At 42.4% G+C, this 26,150-nt stretch overlaps 2 protein-coding genes across 3 annotated transcripts in view; both read right to left on the bottom strand.

Annotated features, from left to right (window-relative positions):
- Positions 1 to 2,113, bottom strand: part of ZNF512 (zinc finger protein 512) — a 30,468-nt gene extending 28,355 nt beyond the window's left edge. The window contains exons 1-2 of one of the 2 annotated variants that reach the window (XM_045549292.1): positions 1,935 to 2,113; positions 1,360 to 1,418 (exon numbers count right to left, since the gene is read on the bottom strand). In XM_045549292.1, coding sequence (XP_045405248.1) covers positions 1,360 to 1,418; positions 1,935 to 1,964 — 89 coding nt within the window. In that variant the 5' untranslated portion in view covers positions 1,965 to 2,113. The remainder of the gene's footprint in view (positions 1 to 1,359; positions 1,419 to 1,934) is intronic. The other variant, XM_045549293.1, reaches the window with a different exon arrangement.
- Positions 2,114 to 2,561: 448 nt separating this feature from the next.
- On the bottom strand, positions 2,562 to 26,150 carry C4H2orf16 (chromosome 4 C2orf16 homolog). Its single transcript, XM_045550614.1, has 6 exons — positions 26,007 to 26,150; positions 19,213 to 19,292; positions 18,270 to 18,365; positions 9,736 to 17,919; positions 8,645 to 9,576; positions 2,562 to 8,176 (listed from the first exon to the last, which is right to left on the bottom strand). The coding sequence occupies exons 1-6, from the start codon at positions 26,148 to 26,150 to the stop codon at positions 2,562 to 2,564; spliced, it is 15,051 nt and encodes a 5,016-aa protein (XP_045406570.1).

The raw sequence follows: 26,150 nt of genomic DNA, 5'->3' as shown, positions 1-26,150 counted from the left end.
TTCAGACCAGCTCTTCAGCTGAGGTCCAAACGCACTTAAGTTTGTTCCTAACGTTGCTCCTCATCCAGAAATTCCTAGTTCAGTGAATGATTCCAATATCCACCTGGTTGCCAAAGGCAGAGACTGTATCTTCCTTCCTCTTACTCACCTCTCATCATCACAACTTGTATATTCCCAAAACATTGTTACCACCACAGGCCATTCTTCATTCGTCTCTTAGGTTACCGTAATAACCTCTGAACCACTTTTCCAGTACCCTTCCAAATCTATCCTTCATAATTCTGCCAGAGTGACCTAAGACCAATACCTGTCTATGTAGTTCCCTAATTGAAAACTCTTCTAGGATAAAATCCAAACACCTTAGCATGTCACAAAAGGTCCTTCATGATCTGGCCCCTGCTAACCTCTCTAAACAATCTCCCTGCAATTCCCCATCCTCCATGCCAGTTATATAAAACTACTTGCTATCCCATTAACTTCTTTTACATGTTCGCACGCTTTTCTCTCTCCTGAAAAACACTTTCTCCTCCCAGTTAACTGTATTAGTCCTCAATTTTCAAGTCTCTGCTTAGGAGTGATCTGTTCTGGTAACCCTTCCCTTTCAAACTGTCACTCCTTTTCCCCAAAGGCTATATTAAATTTCCATTTTAAAATATTTACTTATTACACTGTATTGTGTTGATCTACTTGCCTATCTCCTCTTTGGGACTGCTAGTTCTGTTTTTCATGTCTGTATAACCTACTACACAGCTGGCACATAGCAGACATTTATATAAATGTCATCAGTAAATGTCATCTGAATAAATGAATCCATGTAATGGCAGTTTCTAGTCAACAAGAATCTTCTCTTTTGTATCAACCATGGAAAAACTTTGCAAGTTCAGTGCCCAAAATAATAAAACTGTCTTGCAACCAAGTAATTTGAAAATACCAGGATTTCTTACAGCCATTTTTATTGTCCTTCACAAGTTCATCAATATATGTATCAGCACAAATTTGATGTCTAGAGAAATGCAGGACTACTACTGAGTCATACGTTCCATTTTTATTATAACTTGTACTTTTTTTTTTTTGCAAGTTAGGTTTTTCTCCCCCACACTAGATTTAGACCTGCCCTGTCCGATCCAGTAGTCATTAGCTACAGGTGGCTATTTAAAGTTAGTTAAAACTAAAATTCAAATATCAGTTCCTCAGTCACACTAGCCACATTTCAAGTGCTCAAAAGTCATAGGAGGGCTAGTGGTCATGATACTGGACACTGATCAGTGTATCCACAGAACATTTTCATCATCACGGGAAGTCCTACTGGACAGCGCTGGCGACACAATTATAAAAGGACTTCAGAAAAACCTCACTTACTTCTTAGCTCCCACGATCCTCGAGCTCCTCTGCTGCTTAAAGGATGTGGGTCCCGGAGTCTAGCAAATCACAAGCACACAAGTGAGTGCTAGGAACCTCTGAACCTCGACCACAAAAAGACGAATTCCCCCTGTGCCCAGAAGAAATGAAGCTCTGCCGGGGCCACTACCTCAAACGGAAGAGGGCAATACTTTTTAGTAAAGGCGTGCCGTCCTATCTTCCTACACTGCAAAGGCGGGTAACAATACAAGAGCCTTCATCTTCCCCCATTCTCCAAAGCCCTGTACCAGATAGAGGGTCTAAAGGGGAGGTGAAAAGAAAAGACAATGGCATTGGCGATGTAGAAGGAATAGAAATTAATGGCAATCTCGCGAGGAGCTAAGTCCAAGGAGGTGGGGAACAGGCAGCAGAAAGTGGGAAAAGAAAAAGGGGACAGGTGATCTGATCTAGAAGGGTGGGGCCTACGATGGGCTCTGATAAAACCAACTCTGAGCAAAGGACAAAAGCGAGGGACCGCGTGTTCCGGGCTCGACAGCGCTACCTCTAAAGCATAACGGTCAAACCAAGAAACTCACAGCGGGTACTGCACCGAGTCTGGAAGACATCACTCCCTCTCCACGCCTAACAATTTCACCCAAGGGCTCCGGCCAGATCAACGCCACTTCCGCTCTCCTTGCCTCTCCCGGATGTGCGCTCGGCCCCGCCTAGCCCTCTTCTGAACGTCTACTTCCGCCTAGCAGCTTCCGAGGGGGCTGCGGCCGGAGGGAATCACGTGACGGGCCACCCTCCGATTCCTCTGAGACCCGCCCCCCGCCTCCCCCGTGGCAGTGCGGGACCTGGGAGCCGCGGGCGGGCTCTGGAGAGAAGGGGCGGAGTTTGGAGCCTTTCCCCGGCCTTGAAACCCCTGCCTCCTGTTCCAATTCTGCACCACACCTTGTGTCCCTCCACCTTCCGTTCTGCACCCACCCGGCCAGTGGTCTTTCTAGATGCACATGGAGATCAGTTATTGCCCCTTTATTGATCTGAGAGAAATTACAGACCCATTCTTGCCCCCCCACCCCAGGTAGATGTAGAAGCCGTTTCATTGCTGAGGGCACAGTAATTGGAGGCAGTGGCTGGTCAGGGAGTATCCAGGAAAGGGCAGCTAGGTGAAGACTTGAGGGAGACAATAACGGGGGCCCATCTCTCCTCATCTGCTAGCTTCAGGCCTCCAAACTTGCCCTGCTTTTGGATTTTTTTGTGTGCTCCGTAGAAGACATGTTTGAGTAGTAACTCTTCAAATCTTGAGATAAAATATGCCTGGGCCTCTCCCTAGGGGAACTGTGCTTGAGTCTCTCCTTAGGGGGACCACGTCGGCTCCTTTCAGAGGGACTGTGAAGGGTTCTCTTAGTGGGACTGTCATGGGTTCTCTCAGAGTGACTGCGTCGGCTCCTCTCAATAGGACTATGTGGCCTCCTCTCAGAATGACTGCGTCGGCTCCTCTCAGAGGGACTGAGATGGCTCCTCTCAAGGGGACTACGTGGCCTCCTCTCAGAATGACTGCGTCGGCTCCTCTCAGAGGGGCTGCGTCGGCTCCCCTCCAAGGGTCTTTGACTTCTCTCAGAGGGTCTGTGACGTCTCCTTTCAGAGAGACTGTGATGACTCCCCTCAGAGCGACTGTGGAAGCTCCTCTCCAAGGGTCTGTCATGTCTCCTCCCAGAGGGACTACGAGGGCTCCTCTCAGAGAGGCTGCGAGAGGTTCTCACAGAGGGACTACGAGGGCTCCTCTCAGAGAGGCTGCGAGAGGTTCTCACAGAGGGGCTGCTAGGGCTCCTCTCAGAGAGACTGCGAAGACTCCTCTCAAAGAGACTGTGAATGGTTCTCTGAGAGGGGCTGCGAGGCTTTCTCCCAGAGGGACTTCGAGGACTCCTCTCAAAGAGGGTATGAATGGTTCTCTCAGAGGGGCTGAGATGGTTTCTCCCAGAAGGACTGCGAGGATTCCTCTCAGAGGAACTGTGAAGGGTTCTCTCAGAGGGATGACGTGGGGTTCTTTCCCAATGCAAGCTGTGGTGGTTTTGCCCCTTGTGTGTGAGTCTCTCTTTACAACGACTGTACCTGGTTCTCTTCATAGGGGAACTGGGTAGGATTCTCCCTCGGGGCTGAACTCTGGTTCCTGGTTTGGACAAGTTCTTAGACTTCTTGCTGGAGATTTCGTTTCTGTAAAAGTGTTCCTTTGCTCTGTGGCTACTATCCTTTTGAACTATGCCCAAAGGCTGCCCAGCTGAGCTAGTTTGGGAACCTGTGGGATTGGGCAGCTGGAGAGGTCTGGGTTGGAAAGACCTCTCTCTTTTTTGCTGTTGAGCTGATCTACATTGGTCTGTTCCTCCCCACAATATGTCCTCATGCTTAGTGGTTGAGCCTGTTGGCCTTAGCTTGGCAACTGGCATCCTGTCTCTTTTGATATCTCCTGGTGAGCAATAGTCCGTGGCTTTTTGTTTTGGATGGTAGTTTTTGCTTGACAAATTATCTGGCCTTGCCCTGTCCTCAGGCTTCTGCCTAACAACAGCTATAACTCTGTGTGCTGTTTGGAATGCCTGCTTTAGGCCCTGAAAAAGCAGTTGCATGAGCTTGGGTTGGGAGGATTTCTTAGGTGGTCTTTTTATAGACGCAGTACTTGTCTGAGATGCTCCAACACTCTTCCTTCTTAAAGGAGATGGTAATTCCTGACAGGAACTCTCTATTGTGGTTCTACTGTTTTTGTGGAATTTTGTGTTTTGTTTTCTAAGTCCTTTGCTGATACTCTTCATTGGATATTTTGAATCAGAGGTCTTTTTGGTTCTCACTTTAGCCCATTTTTCATTCTGATTGCTTTCAGAGTCACTCTCTGGTAGAGTGTGAACTTGAGTGAATTCATAGTGCCCAGGCTCTCTGATGTCTGTCTTTTCTACTAAGTCAGAGCTGGCATATTGCCTTCGCCTGATATGAACTTGGACAGGAGCAGGAGACCGGGAAGACCCAGACTGAAAATCTTTTGTGGAAGTAGGACTCTTGAAAGCTTGAGTATAGGTTTTAGCTTTCCTTTGTGATGGTGATATAGGGCTCCTTGGTATGATGGGTCTGTCTCGTCCATGATACTTTGTGATTTGGGGTCTTTTCCCAGTTCGTAACCTAAAGCCAAGATGCAACCGAATCTCGCCATGGCCTTCGGGAGTGCTTACAAGGTGGAGCTGTGGATAGATAAGAAGATAAGGCCCAAAAGTGGCCTGTAATTTGTGACAGCAATTAAATCCTGAACATCGGCCACACTGTAGGCAGATAGGGTATTTTAGGACCAGACCTGAAGCTAGAGGTGGAGGCACATTGGGGGGCATTTGACTCTTTAAGAGTTTTGCTGCTATTTTTAGCTGCAGATCTTGTAGCAACTGGAACTGTTCTGAGAAGTCAGTCTTCGCCTGGGGAAGATAACTTGGCTTGAGGGAGTATTGGGACTCAAAAATCCTTGTCTGTGGGTTCTCATACTCTTCCACTAGAACAGGATCTTCCCTGTTGTAAAGTATCCTGAGGGAAGACTCTGACTTTACTGGGGCAGGAAGCTGGCCCCCTGCACATGAGATAGGCATGTGCTGAATGACTTTCTGAGATATATCACTGACCATTGAATTTGCTTTCCTTATTCTCACTTTAGTCCCAGAGTATTGCTGTATTATGGAAGATGTGGAGCCACGTGTCCACATCCTTAAGGCCATTCTTTTCTCATGACCATCACATAAAGTGTGTCTTTGAATGTAGTTTTTGATCACTGAAGACTGAGAAATAGTATATGGGCCTTTCTGTAGCAGGCTCTGGGAAAATTTCATCAGTTCAGCTGGAACCCCAAATAAATGCTGAATAGATTGACAGGTATCTGCAGTAGTTCTTTCTGTTAAAGAAGTTTGAGAACAAAGATTCCTTTCCATAGTGGTCCCCAAGACATTCCCCAGCATTAGCATAGTGGAGAGATATTTTCTAGGTAATCGCTGCCTCCAGGCACGACTCTCCCAGACATTCTGTTGTCTGCCCAGGAAAGACTTGATAAGGCCTCTTCGAGCCCCTGAGTCTGCCTGGGATGTCCTGGGTGGTGATCTCCAGCTTTGTAGTGGATGACTCTGGAGTGAGTTCTCTAGTTCCTCCATCTGCTTCCTCTTAGTTTTCTCCTTAGATATGACATCCACTCCTGGGATCTCAGGATGTGGGATTTCCACAGTATTAGCTATCTTATCAGAGGGTTGATTATGAAGGCCCAAGGGAAGAGTTGAAGACTGTATCATAATAGGGTCTTTGGGCTGAAAAATATCTGTCCCAAGGTTTTTTCTATCCAAAACTCTTGATACTTCTGGCATGCCAGAATCCCAAAGGCCCCCTGATTCAGATGTTTTGACAGAGCTTGAAATGAATGTGGTTGAAGACCTGTGTAGGAACCTAGAGAAGTTAGTCCCTACTTGTAACTCTTCTGATATTAACTCCTCAGATTCCCTATTCTGACACACTTGTCCTAGATTCAAATCCTCAGATTTCACGACTTTGGGAAGCTCTGTTTTTATCGCTGTAGATTTCCCAGCCTGACGCCCTTGTTTATGAGTCAATACTGTAGGTTCCACAAATGAAGATGTTTGCTGTGAGGTTAATTCTTCAATTTTAACTTGAATATTTGGCCTGGGAGTTAATTCTACAGGTTCCACCAGTTCTTGAAGATGTGGCCTTGGGAGTAAATCCAAACAATCCATTACTTCAATTCTTGATCCTAAGGCTACTCCTAGCGGTTCTACAACCTGAGGAATTGGTCCTGGTGCTAATTCCTCAGATTTTACGATTTGAAAGGATGGCCCTGGGATTAACATAGTCTTTACAATTTGAAACTCTTTCAAATCCATTGTTTCCAAAATCTGGTGTGTTGGCTCTGTGATTAATTTCTTAGATTTTACATTTTGCAACCATAGCCTTGAGGTAAACTCTGAAGGTCTCACATCTTGCAGTTGTGGAGTCAGTTCAACATATTCTACCATTTGAGGGGTTGGTCCTGGTGTCATCACAGACTTCACAACTTTAAGTGGTGACCCAGGGGTCATTTTCACAGATTCAACAACTTTTAGGGGATCTACTGGGGTTACCCCTACTGAATGAGCAACTTGAAGCTGTGTCCTTGCAGATTCTGTGACTTGATCTAGTGGCTTTGGACTAATCCTCCTAAATTCTATAATTTGACCCTGTGGTCCTGGTGCCATCTCTGAATATTTCATACTTTGATTCTTTGACTGTATTGGCCCCATTGATACCTTCTTTTGCTGCCATGTCTTAGAGATGGGCTCTACCGATTCTGCATATCCCACAACATGACATGTTTGCTTCGGGGATAACTCTAAAGAGTCCTCCATTTGCTCAGAGGCTGAACTTACAGATTCTGGGACTTGGTGTCTTAACCCTAGTGTTATCCCTGAAGATCTCACATGATGTTGTTGTTTTGGGGTCAATTCCATTGGTTTCTCCATTTGTAGCCCTATCTTAGAAGTCAACTCCACAGATTTAGGAATTTGATGTCCAAGCCCTGGTGTCATCCCTGAAGTAGAATCTGGGATATGATATAATGACTGTGGAATCAATACTACAGATTCCCTTTGAAGTCTTTTCTCAGAGATCACTTCCATAGATTCTAAATCTTGAGGATAGGGCCTTGGAGATAGCTCTTCAAATCCAGTAGCTTGACTTATTGCCTTTGGGGTTATTCCAAGGAATTCCTTCCCTTGCAGCCTTGCCTCAGAGGTCAGCTCCAGAGCTTCTGTAATGTGGTGCTTGAGCTCCAGGGTAATCCCTTCAGATTCCACAATTTTTTGCAATGGCCTTGTATATAACTGCCCCAAATCCTTAATTTGAGGCCATGACTGAGAGACAAATTCCAGGGTTTCTGGGGTTTGGTAGCTTTTCTCTGGAGTTAATTCTAAGGATTTTGAGCCTTGATCCTTTAGTACTGGAATCAGATCAACAAATTTTGGGACTTGAAGATCTAGCTTCAGAGGCAACCCTAAAGAATCCATAACTTTACAAATGCGACCAGGGGTTGTCCCCAGTAGCTTTGGGGTCAACCCCACAGATTTCTCTACAGTTTCTGGGCCTTTATGTGCCAACCCTTGTGCCATTTCTATAGATTCTGTGGCTTGATAAATTGGTACTGAAATCAAATTCACAGATTCAGGGACTTGATGTCTTGGCTTTGGGATCATCTCAGCATATTTTACAAATGGATGCTCTGATCTAGGGATTATTTCAGAGGATTCCATGATTTGATAACTTGTTCTTGGATTTTGCTCCCCAAATTTCACTCTTTGAAACAATGAACCTGGTGCTAACTCCACAGATTTTATAGTTTGCTGCAGAGACACTGAAGACAATTTCACATGTTTTATACTTTGCAACTTTGGCTCTGAAGTAAACCCCAAAGATTTCACACCTTGTTGCTGTGATTCTGGAGACAAATTTGAAAATTTGACACTAGTCAACATTGGTCCTGGTAGGAACTTCCTAGCTGGCTCTGATGCCAACACTGTTGATTTCACACCTTCCCATCCTAAAGTCAATTCTTGGCAATTCCTGCCTTGCTGTTGGGACTCTCGTGTTAGTGCCACAGGTTTTATATCTTGAAAACATGATTTGGGTGGAAAGACCACAGATTCAACACATTGTGACCCAAGGCATGATGTCAACCCTAAAGAATTCATGCTTTGAGGTTGTGGCCATGGGTTCAACTTCACAGATTTTACATCTTGAGAACATGGCTCTGATACAAACACCGCAGATCCCTCAGAATTCATATATTGAGGAGGTGGTTCTGGATTTAACTCCACAGATTTCACTTTTTGAAAACATGGCTCCAATGTAAATGCCTCACATTTTAAGTCCCACTGCTCAGAGCCTGAAATCAATTTCACAGAATTTGTACCACAAAGCAATGGCGGTTTGTTCACCTCCACGGACTTTACATCGTTAAATTGTGGATCTGGTAAAAATGCTACAGATTTTACACCATCTAACTGAGGACCTAAAGCAAACACAGGTTGTATAACATGCTGCTGTGACCCAAGGTGGTTCTCCCAAAATTGGACTCCTTGAAACTGTGTCCTTGGGGTTAACTCAGAAGATTGCAAACCTTGCAAGTGTGGTCCAGGGCTGAACAGAATAGATTTTGTACCTTGAGATTCTGACCCAGGATTCAATTCAGATGGTTTCATGCCTAGTATCTGTGGCCCTGAATTAAACTTTATATAATTTCTCCATTGAAGTTTTGACTCTGAATTCAACTCAGAAGAATTCATACTTTGCATCTGTGGGCCAGAGTTGAACTCTATTGGCATTATGCCTTGAAACTTTGTTCCTGGAGTCAATTCACATTTTACATCTTGGGAATGTTGCACAGATTTGATACCCTGAAGTTCTGGCCTTGGATGCAACTCAGAAGATCTCATACCTTGAAATTTTGTCCCTGAAGTCAATTCAAAAAATTTTACACCTTGCAAATGTGGCCCAGGGTTGCATCCAATAGAATTTACACACTGAAGTTGTGGTCCTGGAATGGGTGCAGAAGAATTTACACTTTGAAAATGTGGCCCAGGGTTGCACCCTGTAGAATTTGCACACTGAAGTTGTAGCCCTAGAATGGGTGCAGAAGAATTTACACCTTGAGAATGCAGCCCAGGGTTGCACCCAGTAGAATTTGCATACTGAAGTTGTGGCCCTGGAATGGATGTAGAATTCATACCTTGCAAATGTGGCCCAGGGTTGCACCCAGTAGAATTTACACATTGAACTTGTGGCCCTGGAATGGATGCAGAAGAATTCACACTTTGTGAATGTGGCCTAGGGTGGCACCCAAGAGAATTTACACAGTGAAGTTGTGGCCCTAGAACAGATACAGAATTCAGACCTTGCAAATGCAGCCCAGGGTTGCACCCAGTAGAATTTACACACTGAAGTTGTGGCCCTGGAATGGATGCAGAACAATTCACACCTTGTGAATGTGGCCCAGAGTTGCACCTGAGAGAATTTATACACTGAAGCTGTGGCCCAGGAATGGGTGCAGAAGAATTCATGCCTTGCAAATGTGGTCCAAGGCAGAACACTTTAGAATTTATATCTTGAAGCTTTGGCCCAGGATTCAACTCAGAAGATTTTATACCTTGTAACTGTGGCCCCGTGTTTAATGCCGTAAAACTTTTACACTGAATCTCTGGCCCTGGATTCAGTTCAGAGGATTTCCCACTGTACAATTTAGGCTCATGCTTGAATTCTAGTGATTGCTCATCTGGAAGCTTTGTCTCTGTGCACGATTCACAAGATTTTATTTCTTGCAACTGTGGCCCAGCGTAGAACTCTAAAGATTGCGTATCTTGAAGCCTTGTTCCCAGGCATAACTCAGATTTCACATCGTGCAACTGTTGCTCAGAATTGAATTCCATAGATTTTGCATCTTCTTGCAGCTTTGTCCCTGTGCATAATTTTGAAGATTTTCTATGTTGCAAACGTGGCCCAGGACTGAACATCAAAAATTGTACACTTTGAAGCTCTGGCCATGGATTCAATTTATGAGATATCTCATCTTGCTGCTGCTTTCCAGCATTGATCTCGGAAGGTACCACACAGTGAATCTTCGATTCCAAGGCTAACTCAGAGAGTTTTGCAACCTGCAATTCTGGGTCAGGGTTGATGTCTGTAGAGTTCATTGTTTGAAGCTTTATCAACTCAGATTTCACACCTTGCAACTTTGCCCTAGGGTTGAATTCCGTTGATTTCACACCTTGAAGGCTTATTGCTGGTGTCAACATAGATAATTTCCTATCTTGTAACTGTGGGGGTGAGTTGAAACCCAAAGATGTTCTATCCTGTACCTTCGTTCCTAGAGTAGATTCAAAAGATTTCACATCTTGCCACGTTGGCCCAGGTATAAACTCCACAGATTTCATTTTTTGAAGCTTTGTCCTTGGGATCACTTCAGAAGATTTCATATCCTGCAAGTGTGATCCATACTTGAACTCCATAGATTTTACATCTTGAAGCTTTGTTCCCAAGATCAAGTTAGAATATGTCACATCTTGCAACTTTGGACCTGAGTTGAACTCTACAGATTCCCCATCTTGAAGCTTTGTCTCTTGTCTTAACTCAGAAGATGTTATACCTTGTAACTTTGGACAATGGTTGAACTCTACAGATTTTACATCTTGAAGTTTTGTTCCTAGAATCAACTCAGAAAATTTTTCACTTTGCATCTCTGGTCCAGAATCGAAGTCCATTAATTTCACACCTTGAAGCTTTGTGCCTGAGATCACCTCAGATGATTTTATACCTTGAAAGTATGGTCCGGAACTGAACTTCTTGGATTTTATATCTTGAAGTTTTATACCCATGAGCAAATCAGAAGATTTTATATCTTGTAACTGTGGGCCTGAGTCCAGCTCTACAGATTTCACACCTGGAAACTTCCTCCCAAGGGTCAAATCACACTTTTCACCTTGTAACTTTGGACTAGGTTTAAATTTCACTTCTTGAAGCTTTGTCCTCGGTATGGACTCAGAAGATTTCACACCTTGCAACTGTGACCAAGTTTCAAAGCCTGTAGATTTCACATCTCGAATCTTGGTCCTCTTGGTCAAGTCAGAAAATGGTATCTCTTTCAATTGTGAGCTGGGGTTTAACGCAATAAATTTCATATCTTGGGACTCTGTCTTAGGTATCAACTTAGAAGATCTGACACTTTGCCTCTGTGGCCCAGAGTTGAACTCAGATTTCATACCTTCAAGCTCTGTCTGAGGAGCCAACGCAGATGATTTCATACTTTTCAAGTGCAGTAGGAAGTTCAACTCTATAGTTTTATCACTTTGTAATTGTTGCCCTTGGCTTAATACCCCAGATTTTACCCCTGAAATCTGTGGCTCTTGTGCAAATACTAGAGAATTCACACTTTGAAGCTTTGTTCCTGGGGATAACTCTAAGGGTTTCACTTTTTGCGGCTCTGGTCCTGGGGTCATCTCAGAAGATTTTACACCTTGTAAATGAAGGCCAGATTTGAATGCCACAGATTTTATATCACAGAGCTTTGTCCTTGAAATTGGGTCACATGATTTCATACTTCTCAACTGTAGCCCAGGTTTCAAATCAATAGGTTTGAACCCTTGAAGCTGATGCTCCCGGAGTGATGCCAAAGGTTGTACACCTTGGAGCCTTGGACTTGGAGTCAACTCAGATGATTTCACATCTCTTAATTGTATTATAGAGGATTTCGATTCTACAGTTGTGACACCTTGAGATTGTGAACCAAGATTTAGCACAGATTTCATACCTTGGCACTCTGATCTCGGCATCCCCTGAACAGATTTCATACTTCCAAGCTGTGGCTCTTGGTTTAATTCCACAGTTTTCATGCCTTGAAGCTGTGGCTCTAAGGTTGACACTAGTATTTTCCCTCTTTGCAGCTGTGCTCCTGGAGACAACTCAGATGTTTTCACACACTGCAACTGGGGCCCACGGTTAAACTCTGTAGATTTTGCACCTCGAAGTTTTGGCCCTAGAGTCAATTCAAATGACTTCACACCTCCAAACTGCACTGAAGGTTTCAACTGTGCAGGTTTGAAGCCTCGAGACTGTGACCCAAGATTTAACCCTATAGATTTCACACCTTGGAACTCAGGTCCGGGTATCCACTGAAGAGATTTCCTGCTTCCAAGCTGTGACTCTTGGTTTAACTCCACAGTTTTTACACCTTGAAGCTGGGGCTCTGAGGTTGACACCAGAATTTTCCCTCTTTGCAACTGTGGTCCTGGGGACAATTCAGGCATTTTCACATGCTGCAACTGTGGCCCACGGTTAAACTCTATAGATTTTACACCTTGAAGTTTTGGCCCTAGAGTCAGTTCAAATGACTTCACACCTCCAAACTGTGTTGAAGTTTTCAATTCTGCAGGTTTGAAGCTTCGAGACTGTGACCCAAGATTTAACCCTATAGATTTCATACCTTGGAACTCAGGTCTTGGCATCCACTGCACAGATTTTGTACTTCCAAGCTGTGGCTCTTGGTTTAACTCCGTAGTTTTCACACCTTGAAGCTGTGGCTCTAAGGTTGACACTAGTATTTTCCCTCTTTGCAGCTGTGCTCCTGGAGACAACTCAGATGTTTTCACACACTGCAACTGGGGCCCACGGTTAAACTCCGTAGATTTTGCACCTCGAAGTTTTGGCCCTAGAGTCAATTCAAATGACTTCACACCTCCAAACTGTACTGAAGGTTTCAACTGTGCAGGTTTGAAGCCTCGAGACTGTGACCCAAGATTTAACCCTATAGATTTCACACCTTGGAATTCAGGCCCTGGCATCCACTGAAGAGATTTCATTCTTCCGAGCTCTGGCTCTTTGTTTAACTCCACAGTTTTCGTACTTTGACGCTGTGGCTTTGAGGCTGATCCCAAGGATTTCACTTGGTGCAACTGTGGTCCTGGGGTCAACTTAGGAGATTCCATACTTTGCAACTGTGATTTACATTCAAACTCTTTAGCTTTTACATCTTGCATATTTGGTTCTGGAGTCAATTCAAATGATTTCATGCCTTTCAACTGTAGCTCAGAGTTGAGGTCTATAGATTTTACATCTTCAGATTTTGACTCTGGAATTAACTCCAAAGACATTACATCTTCTGGCTCAGACCCTCTCTTCAATTGCCATAAATTCACACATTGCTGCTCTAGTGTGTTTTCAGATATCTGACCATCCTGTTCAGGCCCAGGAGATAAATCCACAGGTGTCATCCCTTGAAACTGTTGCTTTGGGGCTAAATCCACAGATATTGCACCTTCAAACTCTTGTTTTCTGGGTCCCTTCACAGATTTTAGTACTGACCTCTTTAGCCTTGGGATCATCTTCACAGATTTTACACATTGCAGCTGTGGATCTGGAGTCTCTTCTACAGACTTTAAACTTTGAAGCTTTAAATATGGGATAATCTCCACAAATTTCATATCTTGCATTTGTGGCTCTGAAGTCATTTTCTCAGGTTTCAAATCTTGTAGATTAGGTCCTTGAAGCACTTCCATAGATTTAACACCTTGAAGCAATGGACCTGATGCAAAAGCCATAGACTTCACACCTTGCATCTTTAGCCCAAGTTTTAATTCCACAGCTTTCAAATCGTGCAGCTGTGTACCTGGTATGAACTGCCCAGTTTTTAAATCTTGAATTCTTAAACCTGGAGTAGGCTCCATAGATTTTGCACTTTTAAGCTTGGAATCAGGGGTAAATTCCACAGATTTGACATCTTCTCTCTGTGAACCCAAGGTTTTCTGCACAGATTTCCCACTTTCCAGCTGTGGACTTGGGGTTATCGCCACATATTTCATACCTTCAAGGCATGGTCCTAGAGTTAAGCCCACAGATTTCATATCTTCCAACTGTGATCCTGAGGGCAGCAACTCAGATTTTAAACCTTGAGGCTTTGAGTCTGGGGTTAGCTCCCCAAGTTCCACACCTTCTGCCTGTGGCTCTGGGATTAATCCCAGAGATTTGACATCTCCCAATTCTGGCTTTGGTGTTAACTGCATAGACTTCATACCTCCCAAATATGACACTGGAGTTAACTCCACAGCTTTCATATCTTCTAGCTGTGGCTCTTGGATCAGCATCTCAGATTTTAAATCTTGAAGCTTTAAGCCTGGGGTCCACTCCACCAGATTTACATCTTGCAACTGTGATCCTTGGATCAATTCAGAAGAGTTCACACTTTGCAACTGCGGTTTTCTGGTCAACTTAGAATGGTTTACATTTGGCAACTGTGGCCCAGGAGTCAACTCCATAGATTCTGCATCTGGTATCTGTGGCTCTGAGACTAATTTACAAGAAATTTCAACTTCTAACTTTGGCACCTTGTTCCCTGCTACATATTTTACACCTTGAAACAGTGGCTCTGGTACTAATAACTCAGGCTTAACCTCTTTCCCCTCTGGCTCTGAGGCCATCTCCGTAGATGTTACTGCTTGTATCTTTGGCCTTGGGATCAACTCAGAATATTTTACACATTGTAGCTGAGGCCCTGAATTTAACTCTGAAGATTTCATACCTTGAGGTTGAGTTCCTGGTGTCAAATCAAAAATTTTGATATCTTGTAGCCATGGCTGTGGGTTAAGCCCTACCTGATTCATACCTTGAGGCTCTGGAAATACATTTGCTAACTTGGAATCTTGCAGCCCTAACTCTGGAGCCACCTCCACAGACTTCACACCATGAAACATTGGTCCTGGGGTTGGCTCCCCAAATCTGACACCTTGAAGCTTTGGCCTTGAAGTCAATTCAGAAAAGTTTCCACCTTGCTGCCATAGCCCTAGGTTTACTTCCTCAGATTTCATATCTTGAAATTGTAGTTCTGAGGTCAAATTCATAGACTTCTTGCTGTGAAACTGTGATCCTTCAGTGGATAGAACAGATTTCATAACTTCTACATATGGCCCTTGGCTTAACTGCAAAGATGACTCTGGTACAAACTCTAGAGAATTTATATCTTCAAGCTGAACTCCTGGAATCAACTGCACATGTTTGAAATCTTGAAGCTTTGGTTCTGGAATCAAATCAGAAAATTTGACATCTTGCAAGCCGGGTCTTGGGTTTAGTTCCACAAGTTTCACACTTTGAGGTTGTGGTTCTGGAGTCAACTGTACAGATTTGACACTTGGATGCTTTGGCCCTGGAGTAAAATGTGACAATTTGATTTCCTGCATTGGGGAATCTGAGGTTAATTCATCAGATTTCACACCATAATGTGGGGGTCCTGAGATTAAATCTACAGGTTTTTCTCCTTGAAGAAGTGGCCCTAGAGATAATTTTGAAAATTGGACACTTTGCAACTGTGGCCCTGGGGTCAAGTCCATAACATGTGGTTTTGGTCCTGTAATTAACTTTTTAGATCCTACCATTAATGGGGATGCCATACCAGTTAACTCTATAGATTTCAAATGTTGCAGTAGTGGCTCTGATTTCTCTTGTTGTATCTCTGGTCCTAGAGTCAACTCCAAAGATCCTGTTTCTGAATATGATAGTGGCACTGGGGTCAACATCTCTGATTTCACCCTTTGCATTTCTGATCCTTGTTTAAAATCTAGAGATTCTTTTATTGTATGTTGTGACACTGGAGTTTCCCCCATTGCTTTTACAAGATGGTGTATTGTCTCAGGAGTGCCTTGGAAAGACAATGAGCTCACCTCCATAGATTCTGAAGTTTGGCTCAATGGCCCTGGAATAATTCCTAAAAATGACTGTGTCAAGGCAATAGATTCTTCCACTTGGTGACAAGTGTCAGAGGTCAACTTTGCTTCTGTTCCTTGATATCCTGGCCCTGAGATCATCCCTAAAAATTCTGAGGATTGATGCCATGGGGTCAATCCTTCAGGCTCTGTGGCTTGATGATCTGGTTTGTGGTTCATCTCTGCAGAATTTATTACTTGAAGTTGTGTCTGTTTGATCAACTCCCCATATTTTTCCATACTTTGCATCTGTGTCTCAGGAATTAGCTTCCTACATGCTACCATTTGAGGAGTTTTTACATCTTCAAGCAACAGTACTGGGGCTATCTTCTTAGATCTGGTATCTTGTGACCATGGCCTTGGGGCCAACTCCATAGACATTGTATCTTCCATTAGTGGTCTTGAGGTCAAATCCACAGTGTTTAAATCTTGAAATTCTGGTGGTAGGGCCAAATGAACAGATTCCATACCTTGCAACTGTGAACCTGGGGTTAAACACCCATGTTCTATAACACGAGGCTGTGCTGGTGGAATTATCCCCATGAAATCCATGGCTTGTAATAGTGCTACTGGAGTTACTTTTATGATATCCATAACTTGATGCAATGGTGCTGAGATCATTTCCAATGATTTTTTGTTTTGATGTTTTGGCCCTGGAGTAATCTTCACCTGTTCTATGACTTTATGCTGCAGTCCCGGGGTAGTTTCCACAGTTTCCATGACTGCATCTTGTGGCCTTTGACTCATCTTTTCTGGTCTTACGGCTTCATGATCCAACAATGTGTTCATCTTCACTGACTCCATGACTTGATATTGTGGTGTTGGGGTCATTCTCATTGATTCTATATGTGGATGTGATTTGTTATTCATTCCCATAGAATCTATGACTTGAAGAAGTGCTACAGGAGTTACCTTCACATTATCTGTGACTTGATTCAGTAGTCCTGAGGCCATCCTCTTTGGTTCCATAACTTGGTGCTGAGGCCTTGGGGTGACCTCCACTGATTCAATGACTTGCTTTGGTGATTTTGGCATTACCCTCCCTGTCTCCATGGCATCCACTGGTGCTACAACTTGATTTGGTGGCTGTGGGAACAAACCCACTGATTCTATCACTTTTGAATGTGATTCTGGGATCATCCCCATTGAATCCATGACCTGAAGTAATGCCAATGGAGTTACCTTTATACTATCTGTGACTTGATATGGTAACATTGGAGTCAACTCCACATTAGTTGTTTGTGGCTTATGCTGTTGTATCCTTTTTTCTGGAAGACCTATGACCCTCGGCTCTATACCGAGCTGTAGCACATGTTTTGGGTCTTTCTTCAGTAAAGTGGTTTTCTCTTGAATTATGTTAACTCCTAAACTTCTGGAAGCTGGAGTGTTCATTGATGTAACTAAAGGCTTGGATCCAAGGATTTGGGGGCCATCCACAGGTTGTAACTGCTTATCTGAGGTAAGTGACTGTGAAAATTCTGTTTCTGTCCTATTTAATCCAGATTCCACCCCAATGTTCACATGGAGCTGAAATGATGGAAGGTCTGGGGATTTATTGTTGATATTTTGTTCAGTGCTTTGATAAATGGGCATAGATAACTGACTTTGGGGTTTCTCTGGTTCAGGGACTCCTCCTTGTACTTCGATTAAATAATTCAGCATTGCCCATGATTCCCTCACAGGCAGAGGCAGCTTTTGTTTCTGCAAAGTACAAACCTTCCAAGACATATGTCCTTCTAGCTCCCCTCTAGCCAAAGGAGAGAGCTGGATTGGAGCCAACCTTGGGAGTCGTAGTCTTTCCTTGGAAACAGAATTTGGCCCATGATCTGATGTCAAATGCCTCTTGCTCCTTCTCTCACCTTTTGTTTTCTCTTGTTTGTAGATATTTAGGGGTCCAAAAATAGAGTTGCTAAAAGAGCTTTGAGGTTGTAAGGGTGAATGATCTATCAAATTCTGAAAAAGTTTTGATTTTTCAGGCTCTGACAGCTGAAAAGGAGGCAGGGAGGTGCCTTGGTTCCTGAACACAGATCGTTGCTTTTTGGGGGAAACAGGTAAACTATGGCTTTGGAATTGCCAGGTTGTTCCTTCAGAAAAGACAGGAAGGTGAGACAGGCTGGAATTATTACATGATGATCCAGAGGAGATGCTATGGTCAATAGAATGTTTTTCCTTCTTACAGTCACAACAGGGTAGAATAGCCTTCTGAGCCACAAGAACAGAGGAGGTGCAGGAAGAAATTATATCCTGTGATTCAGGCAAACCCATTGCCAGAAGACTTGATCTATGAAATAAAGAGAAAAGATTCCATTTTCTTTGAAGTAGGAAAAGGAAAGAGAGTGGCCATTTCAAATACAAAATATTTTTGGCCTGAGGGAGAGTTGGGGAAAACAGTTGCTTTCCCCAACATCAATTACTTATGGAAAAAATTCCTCCACCAGGACAAAGGGAGGCAACAGCTCTCATTCCACTCAGAAATGATCCTTAGACAAGTTGAACCCAGAACTTACCCCACTGACAAAACTAACTCTTCTCCCACTTTATCTCCCTCCCTCTCTCCTTTATCCCCTTCCTTCCCCTCTCTTAAAAGCTCTACCACCTTCAATCTTCCACCCCAAAACTATATTCCCTGACCTTGCACTTTCCAGGTGTCGGAAGATCTGTTGAAGACTCCTGTCCATTGACCAGAGTATATACTCCTGGGTCCAGCCCACAGGGAGTCCTGAAACACTGAATGCAAGAGAGTATGTCAGTATAATTGAAGTGATATTAAAGTACCAGTAAGGAAACCAGTAAGAAGAGAGATTTAACTTAGAAAGAAGAAAACTGTCATGGTGAGGGAAGTAAAACAACCATATAGTTTACTTCTAACTTTTACAGAATTTTATCAGTGGGATAGGCAGAAGAAAGAAAGAGTTGGCTGAAGACAGGCTTTACTCACCCAATGCAACCCATCCTGAGGTTATCTTCCCACTGTGGAGCTGGATGAAGGGGTGAAGAATCCATTAGCATCATGACTATTGGCGTCATTTAGTCCAACCCCCTCATTTCGCAAATAAGGAAACAAAGATGAAGTTTTGCCCAAGATCATAAAGCTAATTAGTGGTAGAGCTCAGACTTAAGCTAGGTCTCAAGTTTTTTCAAAAAGCTATACTATGCTGCCTTCATCATGCAGTAGATGTAAGCTACATGTACATTGGGAAGAGCAGGAATAATCCATGGTAATAAGCAGTTGGAGTAGGGAAAACAGAGGTCATGATATTTATCTTTTCCTCCAAAGGAGTTTATCTAGAATCTATGGTGGGGCAATAAGGATATGGAAACTTCCCTCATCAAACTTTTGATAGTTACCCTTTGTTCCTGCTCTAATTTCACCAAGTTTCTTTCCCAATACTTTGGCCTTTGCACAAAAGGAGATGAGGAAAGGAACTATGGAAAGAATTATGGAGCTGTGTACATCTCTTTGGAAGTGGAAGTGCTAGAAAGAATAGGAATACTTTTTCTTCTTCCATTTACATCCTCTTTTTCAACATTCCTCCATCTGCTACTTAAGGATAAAATCTTAGAGCAGACCCACAACTGATCTGAAGAGTAAAGGATAGGGTCTTTCTGACCTGTGTCCTTCTGGATCTTTTTCAATTTATGCTGCTTCGAAGCCTAGAGAAGTACACAAAGAAAAAAGAAAATCAGATTATGTTCTAGGTTAAAGCCTTTATTGATGGCACATCTCATCTTATAGAAATCAGATATTAATACATCTTATGGATCAGATATTGATACAGTTGGCATCCATAACCACATCATTAATTATCACCTCATTCATTTATTCATGAATCATTTACTGAGTACATACTAAGTTCTAGGTATTGTGTAGGGTGCTGGGACTACAAAGATAAACATGATCCCTGTATTCTAGGAACTTACACTAGTAGGGAAAACAGCTCTCTAAACATAAAGTGCCATGAAGTAAATGCTGTAACAGACACATAAATTTTAGGGAATATAGAGGGCTGCCTCTATATATAATATATTAACCTCCTAGGAGAGAAGGAAAGAATTACTCAAGAAGTTGCATATTTTGCACTGGAGTTCGAAGAATCAGTAGAAGGTTTTTAGGTGAAGAAAGAGTATTCCAGGCAAGTAGGAACATCACTGGGATCACCACATCATGATTGTCAGGTGCACTTTTGCTAAGTAGTGGGAGATGCTAGGCAGAAAAGGTAGCTGGAAGCCTAACAGTGGAATTTTTTTATTTTCAAGACAGAGTCTCACTCTGTTGCCTGGACTAGAGTGCCGTGGCATCAGCCTAGCTCACAGCAACCTCAAACTCTTGGGCTCAAGCAATCCTACTGCCTCAGCCTCCCAAGTAGCTGGGACTACAGGCATGTGCCACCATGCCTGGCTAATTTTTTTTCTATATATATTTTTAGTTGTCTGGTTAATTTCTTTCTATTTTTTAGTAGAGTTCTTATCTTTTAGATATATCTACTAAACTATTTACAAATGAAATTATATTATCTGAGATTTGCTTCAAAATAATGTGGTAAGAGAGTCATAGCTGGGTGATGGATCCATGACAATACCTTATACACTTCTATGTGCTTTCAATTTGTTTGAAAATTTTCTTTTAAAAAATGCGGGAAGGCTGGGCACGGTGGCTCATGCCTGTAATCCTAGCACTCTGGGAGGCCGAGGCGGGAGGATTCCTTGAGCTCAGGAGTTCAAGACCAGCCTGAGCAAGAGCAAGACCCCATCTCTACTAAAAATAGAAAGAAATTAGCCAAACAACTAAAAATAGAAAAAATTAGCCGGACATGGTGGCACATGCCTGTAGTCCCAGCTACCCAGAGGCTGAGGCAGGAGGATCGCTTGATCCCAGGAGTTTGCGGTTGCTGTGAGCTAGGCTGACGCCACGGCACTCTATCCCAGGCAAGAAAGTGAGACTCTGTCTCAAAAAAAAAAAAAAAAAATGGGGAAAAAGGCCAGGCTTGGTGGCTCATGCCTGTAACCCTGCTACTTTTGGGGGGCCAAAGCAGAAGGATCACTTAAGCCCAGGAGTTTGAGGCTGCAGTGAACTATGATAACGCTACTGGACTATAGCCTGGGCAGTAGTGAGACTGTCTATAAAAAAAATTAAATATAGCTTCACCTACTATATTGAAAACTAAATATTATTAATAATTTTAGGATGTCAATTATCTCCAATCTGAACTATAAATCCAATACAATCCCAACCAAAACCCTGTATGTTTTTTGTGTGACAATTAACAGGATGATTCAAAAATTGATATGAAAATGCCAATGACCTAGAATAATTAAGATAATTTTGAAGAAGACCAAAGTTGGAAGACTTACCCTACCAAATTTCAGGACACTACAAAGCTACATTATTTAAGACAGTGAGGTATTGGTGCAAGGATAGACAAATAGACCAACGTAACAAAACAGAGAGCTCTGAAATAGATCCACATCTACACATTTACCTGATTTATGACAGGATCACCAATGAAATTCAATCAGAAAAGGATGATCTTTTCAATAAATGGTGCTGGAGGAAAGGACAGGGATTAGGGTGCAGTGGTAAGGAAGGATTGTACAAGTGCAGGATCAGATTTAAAATTTTGACACTTTGTTCATCATGGATTTTTTGCATTGATTTTGATTTTTAATAATATTGAGTTAAATATCTTGATTAGTAAGTTTTTGGTGCCCCTTAAATTTTGTGCCCGAAGTGAGTGTCTCACTCATCTGACCCTAATCCTTGCCCTACTGGAGGAATTAGATATCTATATGAGGGGCATGGGGGACTATGACCCCCTACCTTACATTATACACAAAAAGTAATTTGAGGTAGATCATAGCTCTAAACGTGAAAAGAAAACCATAAGATTTCTTGAAGAAATATAGAACAGTATCTTTATGGCGTGAGGACAAAGATTTCTTATACCTGTGGGGGGAAAAAAGCACTAATCATAAAAGCAAAAATTGATAAACTGGAATTCATTAAAATTAAGAATTTCTGTTCATTAAGACACCATTGCAAGTGAAAAGGTAAGCCATGATGTGAGAGAATTTATTTTAGTACCTATATCTGGTGAACAACTCATGTCCATAATATTTAAAGAATTCCTATAAATCAGTAAGTAAAAGATTGACAGCCCAGTCCTTAAAAATGCTCAAAATATTTGAACAGGCAGTTCACAAAGAGAATTTTCAAATGGCCAAAAAACATGAGAAGTTGTACCATATCATTAGTCGTCAGGGAAATGTACATTAACACCACAATGCCAGAGTGACTAAAATGACAAAGACAGACAATGCCAAGTGTTGACAAGAATGCAGAGCAACTAGAGCTCTCATCCTCTATTCATGGGAGTATGAATTGGTATAATCACTTTAGAAAACTGGTATCATCTACTAAAATTAGACATTCCTCTTCTATTAGAAATAGAGATTCCACCAACAACGTGTCACTTGCAATTAACATCCTGAAACCTTCCTTATCTTGTCTTATAGGTATAACCTTTTTAAAAATTATTTTTATTTTTTTCTTTGCTCTTTTTCTTTTCTGAATAAAGGAAGAAAGTAAGGTATAATTTTTTTAATTATAAAAAATAAACAATTGATGTTTTGAAATGTAATGTGCAAGAATTCCAGACATTGGGTCATGAAAGCATTTTTTTGTCTATTTTTTTATGCCACAATAGGTAGTTAAATTTCATTTTACATTTCAATATACATTGAGTCCCCAAACTAACAAGCATGAGATAATGTCACCATTTGTTATGGCCCAAGCGTGGTGGCTCACACCTGTAATCCTAGCACTCTGGGAGGCCAAGGCAGGAGGATTGCTTGAGCTCAGGAGTTTGAGACCAGCCTGAGACATGGGTCTATAAATTTAACCAAATTCATCATACTTTTTTTTTTTTTGAGACAGTCTAACTCTATTGCCCAGGCTAGAATGCCATGGCATCAGCCTAGCTTACAGCAACCTCAAACTCCTGGGCTCAAGCAATCCTCCTCCCTCAGCCTCCCGAGTAGCTGGGACTATAGGTGCATGCCACCAATACTCATCATATTGTGCACTTAAGATCTGAACATTTTATTGTATATAGTTATACCTCACTAAAAATGTATTTGTTGACAAAAAAAGCTTTTTCTTACATAAACATGCAGTAAGAAATTTTATTAATTGTTTTATGTAGCAGAGTGACCTACTGAGTAATTTACACCATACTGTGTTTTTATTGCTGCATCCTTCTGAGAAAGAAACTATTAATAGATTCACGTTTCCCTTCCCCAAACAAGGTAGCTGGGCCTTTGTTCCCAGGGTCTTGGTTCTTCTAATACACAGCAGGAAATTAGTTTTTCAGGGCTGCAGAAAATTGGCAGGAGCCTAAAAGACAGTCCTAATATAAGTCTAGATCTGTGGAGGATTTAAAGCTGCAGTGTGCCAGAGCTTTAGTGTTTAGTGCTTCGGGAGTTGAAAGGGGAGGGAAGCGGCTCCCTGGAACTGGGAAACAACACGGAAACTGAGCCTGATGAGTTTAGCCCTCCTGGTGTTGAGAGTTCAGGTGCAGCAGTTTGAGGGAGTTAGCAGAGGTCTCTGTGACCCAGGTTGGCACGGAAGTGTTGAACCAGTTTTTACCTTCAGATGGCAAAGAAGTAAAGCCACAGCTATCCCCTAAAGCCTGACCCTCTGCTATTCTGGATAAACTGCACAAAGTCTGGAATTCTTAAACAACACAAAGGTTAGGGAGGAAAAACTGATATTGGACTTTTACCAACCTAGGTTATGGGTGGCGTAAGCCAGATTATATTTGATGCAGACAAAGAAATGTATTTGCCACTTCTCGTACCCAAGTGTTGTGAAAATTTTCATACCAATTATAAAGTCAATTAAATATCATGTATCCCTTGTTTACATAAGAAAAGTAGACATTTGTCTTTTCTCTTAAAGATTATATTAAAATAAACTTTGTAATTTTAAAAAACATACTATTTTAAAATATTGTTTATCTGAAATAACTTGTATGTTACAAAAACTGGACAAAATGATTTTTAAATTTCTATGGAGGTTGACAGATTATGACAGTGAGAAAAGTTTGAGAGCCAAAAATGTTGGGGAAATGCTGCTGCAGGCAGTAGGGTACTGGGAGATTTTGTTTGGTTACTGTTAGCAGAGTGACACAATTAGCTTTGGGGGTTTTGCGTGTGTTGTCTTTTTGTTTTGTAGAGGCACCGTCTATGTTCCAGGCTGGAAAAAGTTTGTAGACCAGTTAGGAGACTATAAACAGTTCAAGGGATGAAGTTCTAGTTTAGACAATAACATTGGCTCTACATTGCTGAAGTTGAGAGATGTTCCTGAGAAAAAAATTGGACTTTGTGGCCCAATATATCAATAGTATATCTATCTTCAAGACCTAGAGTCTAGGCTGGCACTGTCCAATAGATTTTTCTATGATGATGGAAATATTCTATATTTGTCCTGCCTTTAGCCACAGGTGAGCACTTGAAATGTAGCTAGTGCCGAGAGAACTGAATTTTAAATTTTATTTAATTTTAATTAGTTTATATTTAAATGGCCACAAGTGGTTAGTGGATACCAGATTGGATATCACAGGTCTAGGCCATTAATTTGAGCTGCTTGATGAATATCTACACATAAAATTTACAAGCACTTCCAATGCAATATTCATTTTCTGCCTCCCGCCACACTCACTACTTTTCCTAATGTTCCCTATGTAGTTTAAAACACCATGATCTTGTCAGTCATTCAGGGTTAAAATTGAGAAGTCATTTATTCATTTCACAGACATATATGGAGCACTTACTATATGCCAGGCAGTTTACTAGGCACTAGGGACAGAAAGATGAATGTAGTCCTCAGAGGAAATGATGGTAATATTTATAATTAACTCTTTGCATCAGGAAAAATAGACTCAGTCCCTTCCCCTTCCTTTGCAAGGGAGGGCTGCATCACCTCCCACATCCCAACTTTCACCCCAGTACACCCCTTTCACATCCCAGAGAGCAGAGATTTTCGTCTCTTCTATTTACTGCTGTATCCGTAGTGCACAGAGGAGTGCATACGGAGGTGATGGTAGGTGATAAACATTTGGGGAATGAATCCATGTTCTCTTTTCCATCTTACTGCTCTGATTCTTTTATTTCCTCCCTCCTTCCCACCAAGCCATTAACATAGTTTAGCTAGGCCAGAGAATTACCATAGAAATTTACTAGAGTTGTTTAAAGCCTCGCTCAAAGTGTGGTCCTCCATTGAATGGCAGCAGCATTACTCAGGAGCTTGTTAGAAATGCAAAATCTCAGCCCCTCTCCCAGACTTACTAAATCAGAATCTGCTTTTTAACAAGATCCTCAGGTCATTCATGTGCACGTTAAAGTTTGAGAAGCACTGCTTTAAAGCACAAATCTAAGCACATTTTCACCTGGCTTTAAAATCTTTGTCTTTCCATTACACATAGAATCACATTTATACAAAGCATTCAGCCTGGTATTCAAAATTTTCTACAATGTGACCTCTGTCAACTTTCCAACATCTTCTCTCACTGAGTTCCCTACACTTCTACACTCCATCCAGATTGGTGTTATTGGTGTCCTCACCTCCCCTCAGACACATCCAATACTCTTCTCCTTCCCATGCTCTTTTCCGATATATTCTCTCTTTTTAGAAAGTCTTCCACCACTCTCTTCCATCCAACCCATCCACCTTCAAGATCCTGCCCTTCCTCTGAAGCACTACTCAAACCTGAGCTCTCACACAAGGCATCTGATAGATTCCCCTAGTTCAAAATACTCTCTCTACCTCCCATGTCTTTTTTTTTTTTTTTTTTTTGAGACAGAGTCTCACTCTGTTGCCCGGGCTAAAGTGCCCTGGCATCAGCCTAGCTCACAGCAACCTCAAACTCCCAGGCTGGTCTCGAACTCCTGAGCTCAAACGATCCACCTGCCTTGGCCTCCTGGAGTGCTAGGATTACAGGCGTGAGCCACTGTGCCTGGCCTACCTCCCATGTCTTTAGCAACATTTGTACTTCTATGAACTCATCACATTCTCTTTCCTTGAAGTTAGGTATATATCTATCTCCCCAACTTCACTGCGAGCTCCTGAAGAGTGGGGATAGTGTTTCATTCTTCCTCAATGTCTAGTACTCTGCTCAAGGTTTGTTGAAATGAATTGAAGGAAAAAGCATTTAAAGTGACCTATAGGAAGACACCCATAGACACTGTCTCAACTCCCCTTCCACCTCCCCGCCCCACCAATCCTATTCCTCCCATGGCCCAAAGCGTAGGAGTTTCTGTGGCCTCAGGGGCAAGGGGCAGTGAGCTTCAAGGGGGGGTTGCATCACATACCTCTGAGTCTCTCTTGGCTGCCACTTGCTTCCAGCCCCATTTTCCAGAAAACAACACCCAAAACCCCCAAACAAGGGAACCAAATAGTAGTAGAAGGCTGACATGCGATGGCAATGGGATGGCCAGCCCCCAAGTTGGTGCCAT

Source organism: Lemur catta, chromosome 4 (assembly GCF_020740605.2).
Source record: "Lemur catta isolate mLemCat1 chromosome 4, mLemCat1.pri, whole genome shotgun sequence".
Lineage (NCBI taxonomy): Eukaryota > Metazoa > Chordata > Mammalia > Primates > Lemuridae > Lemur > Lemur catta.
Note: the sequence above shows the minus strand (reverse complement) of the source record. Positions and strands in the feature narration are given on the sequence as shown.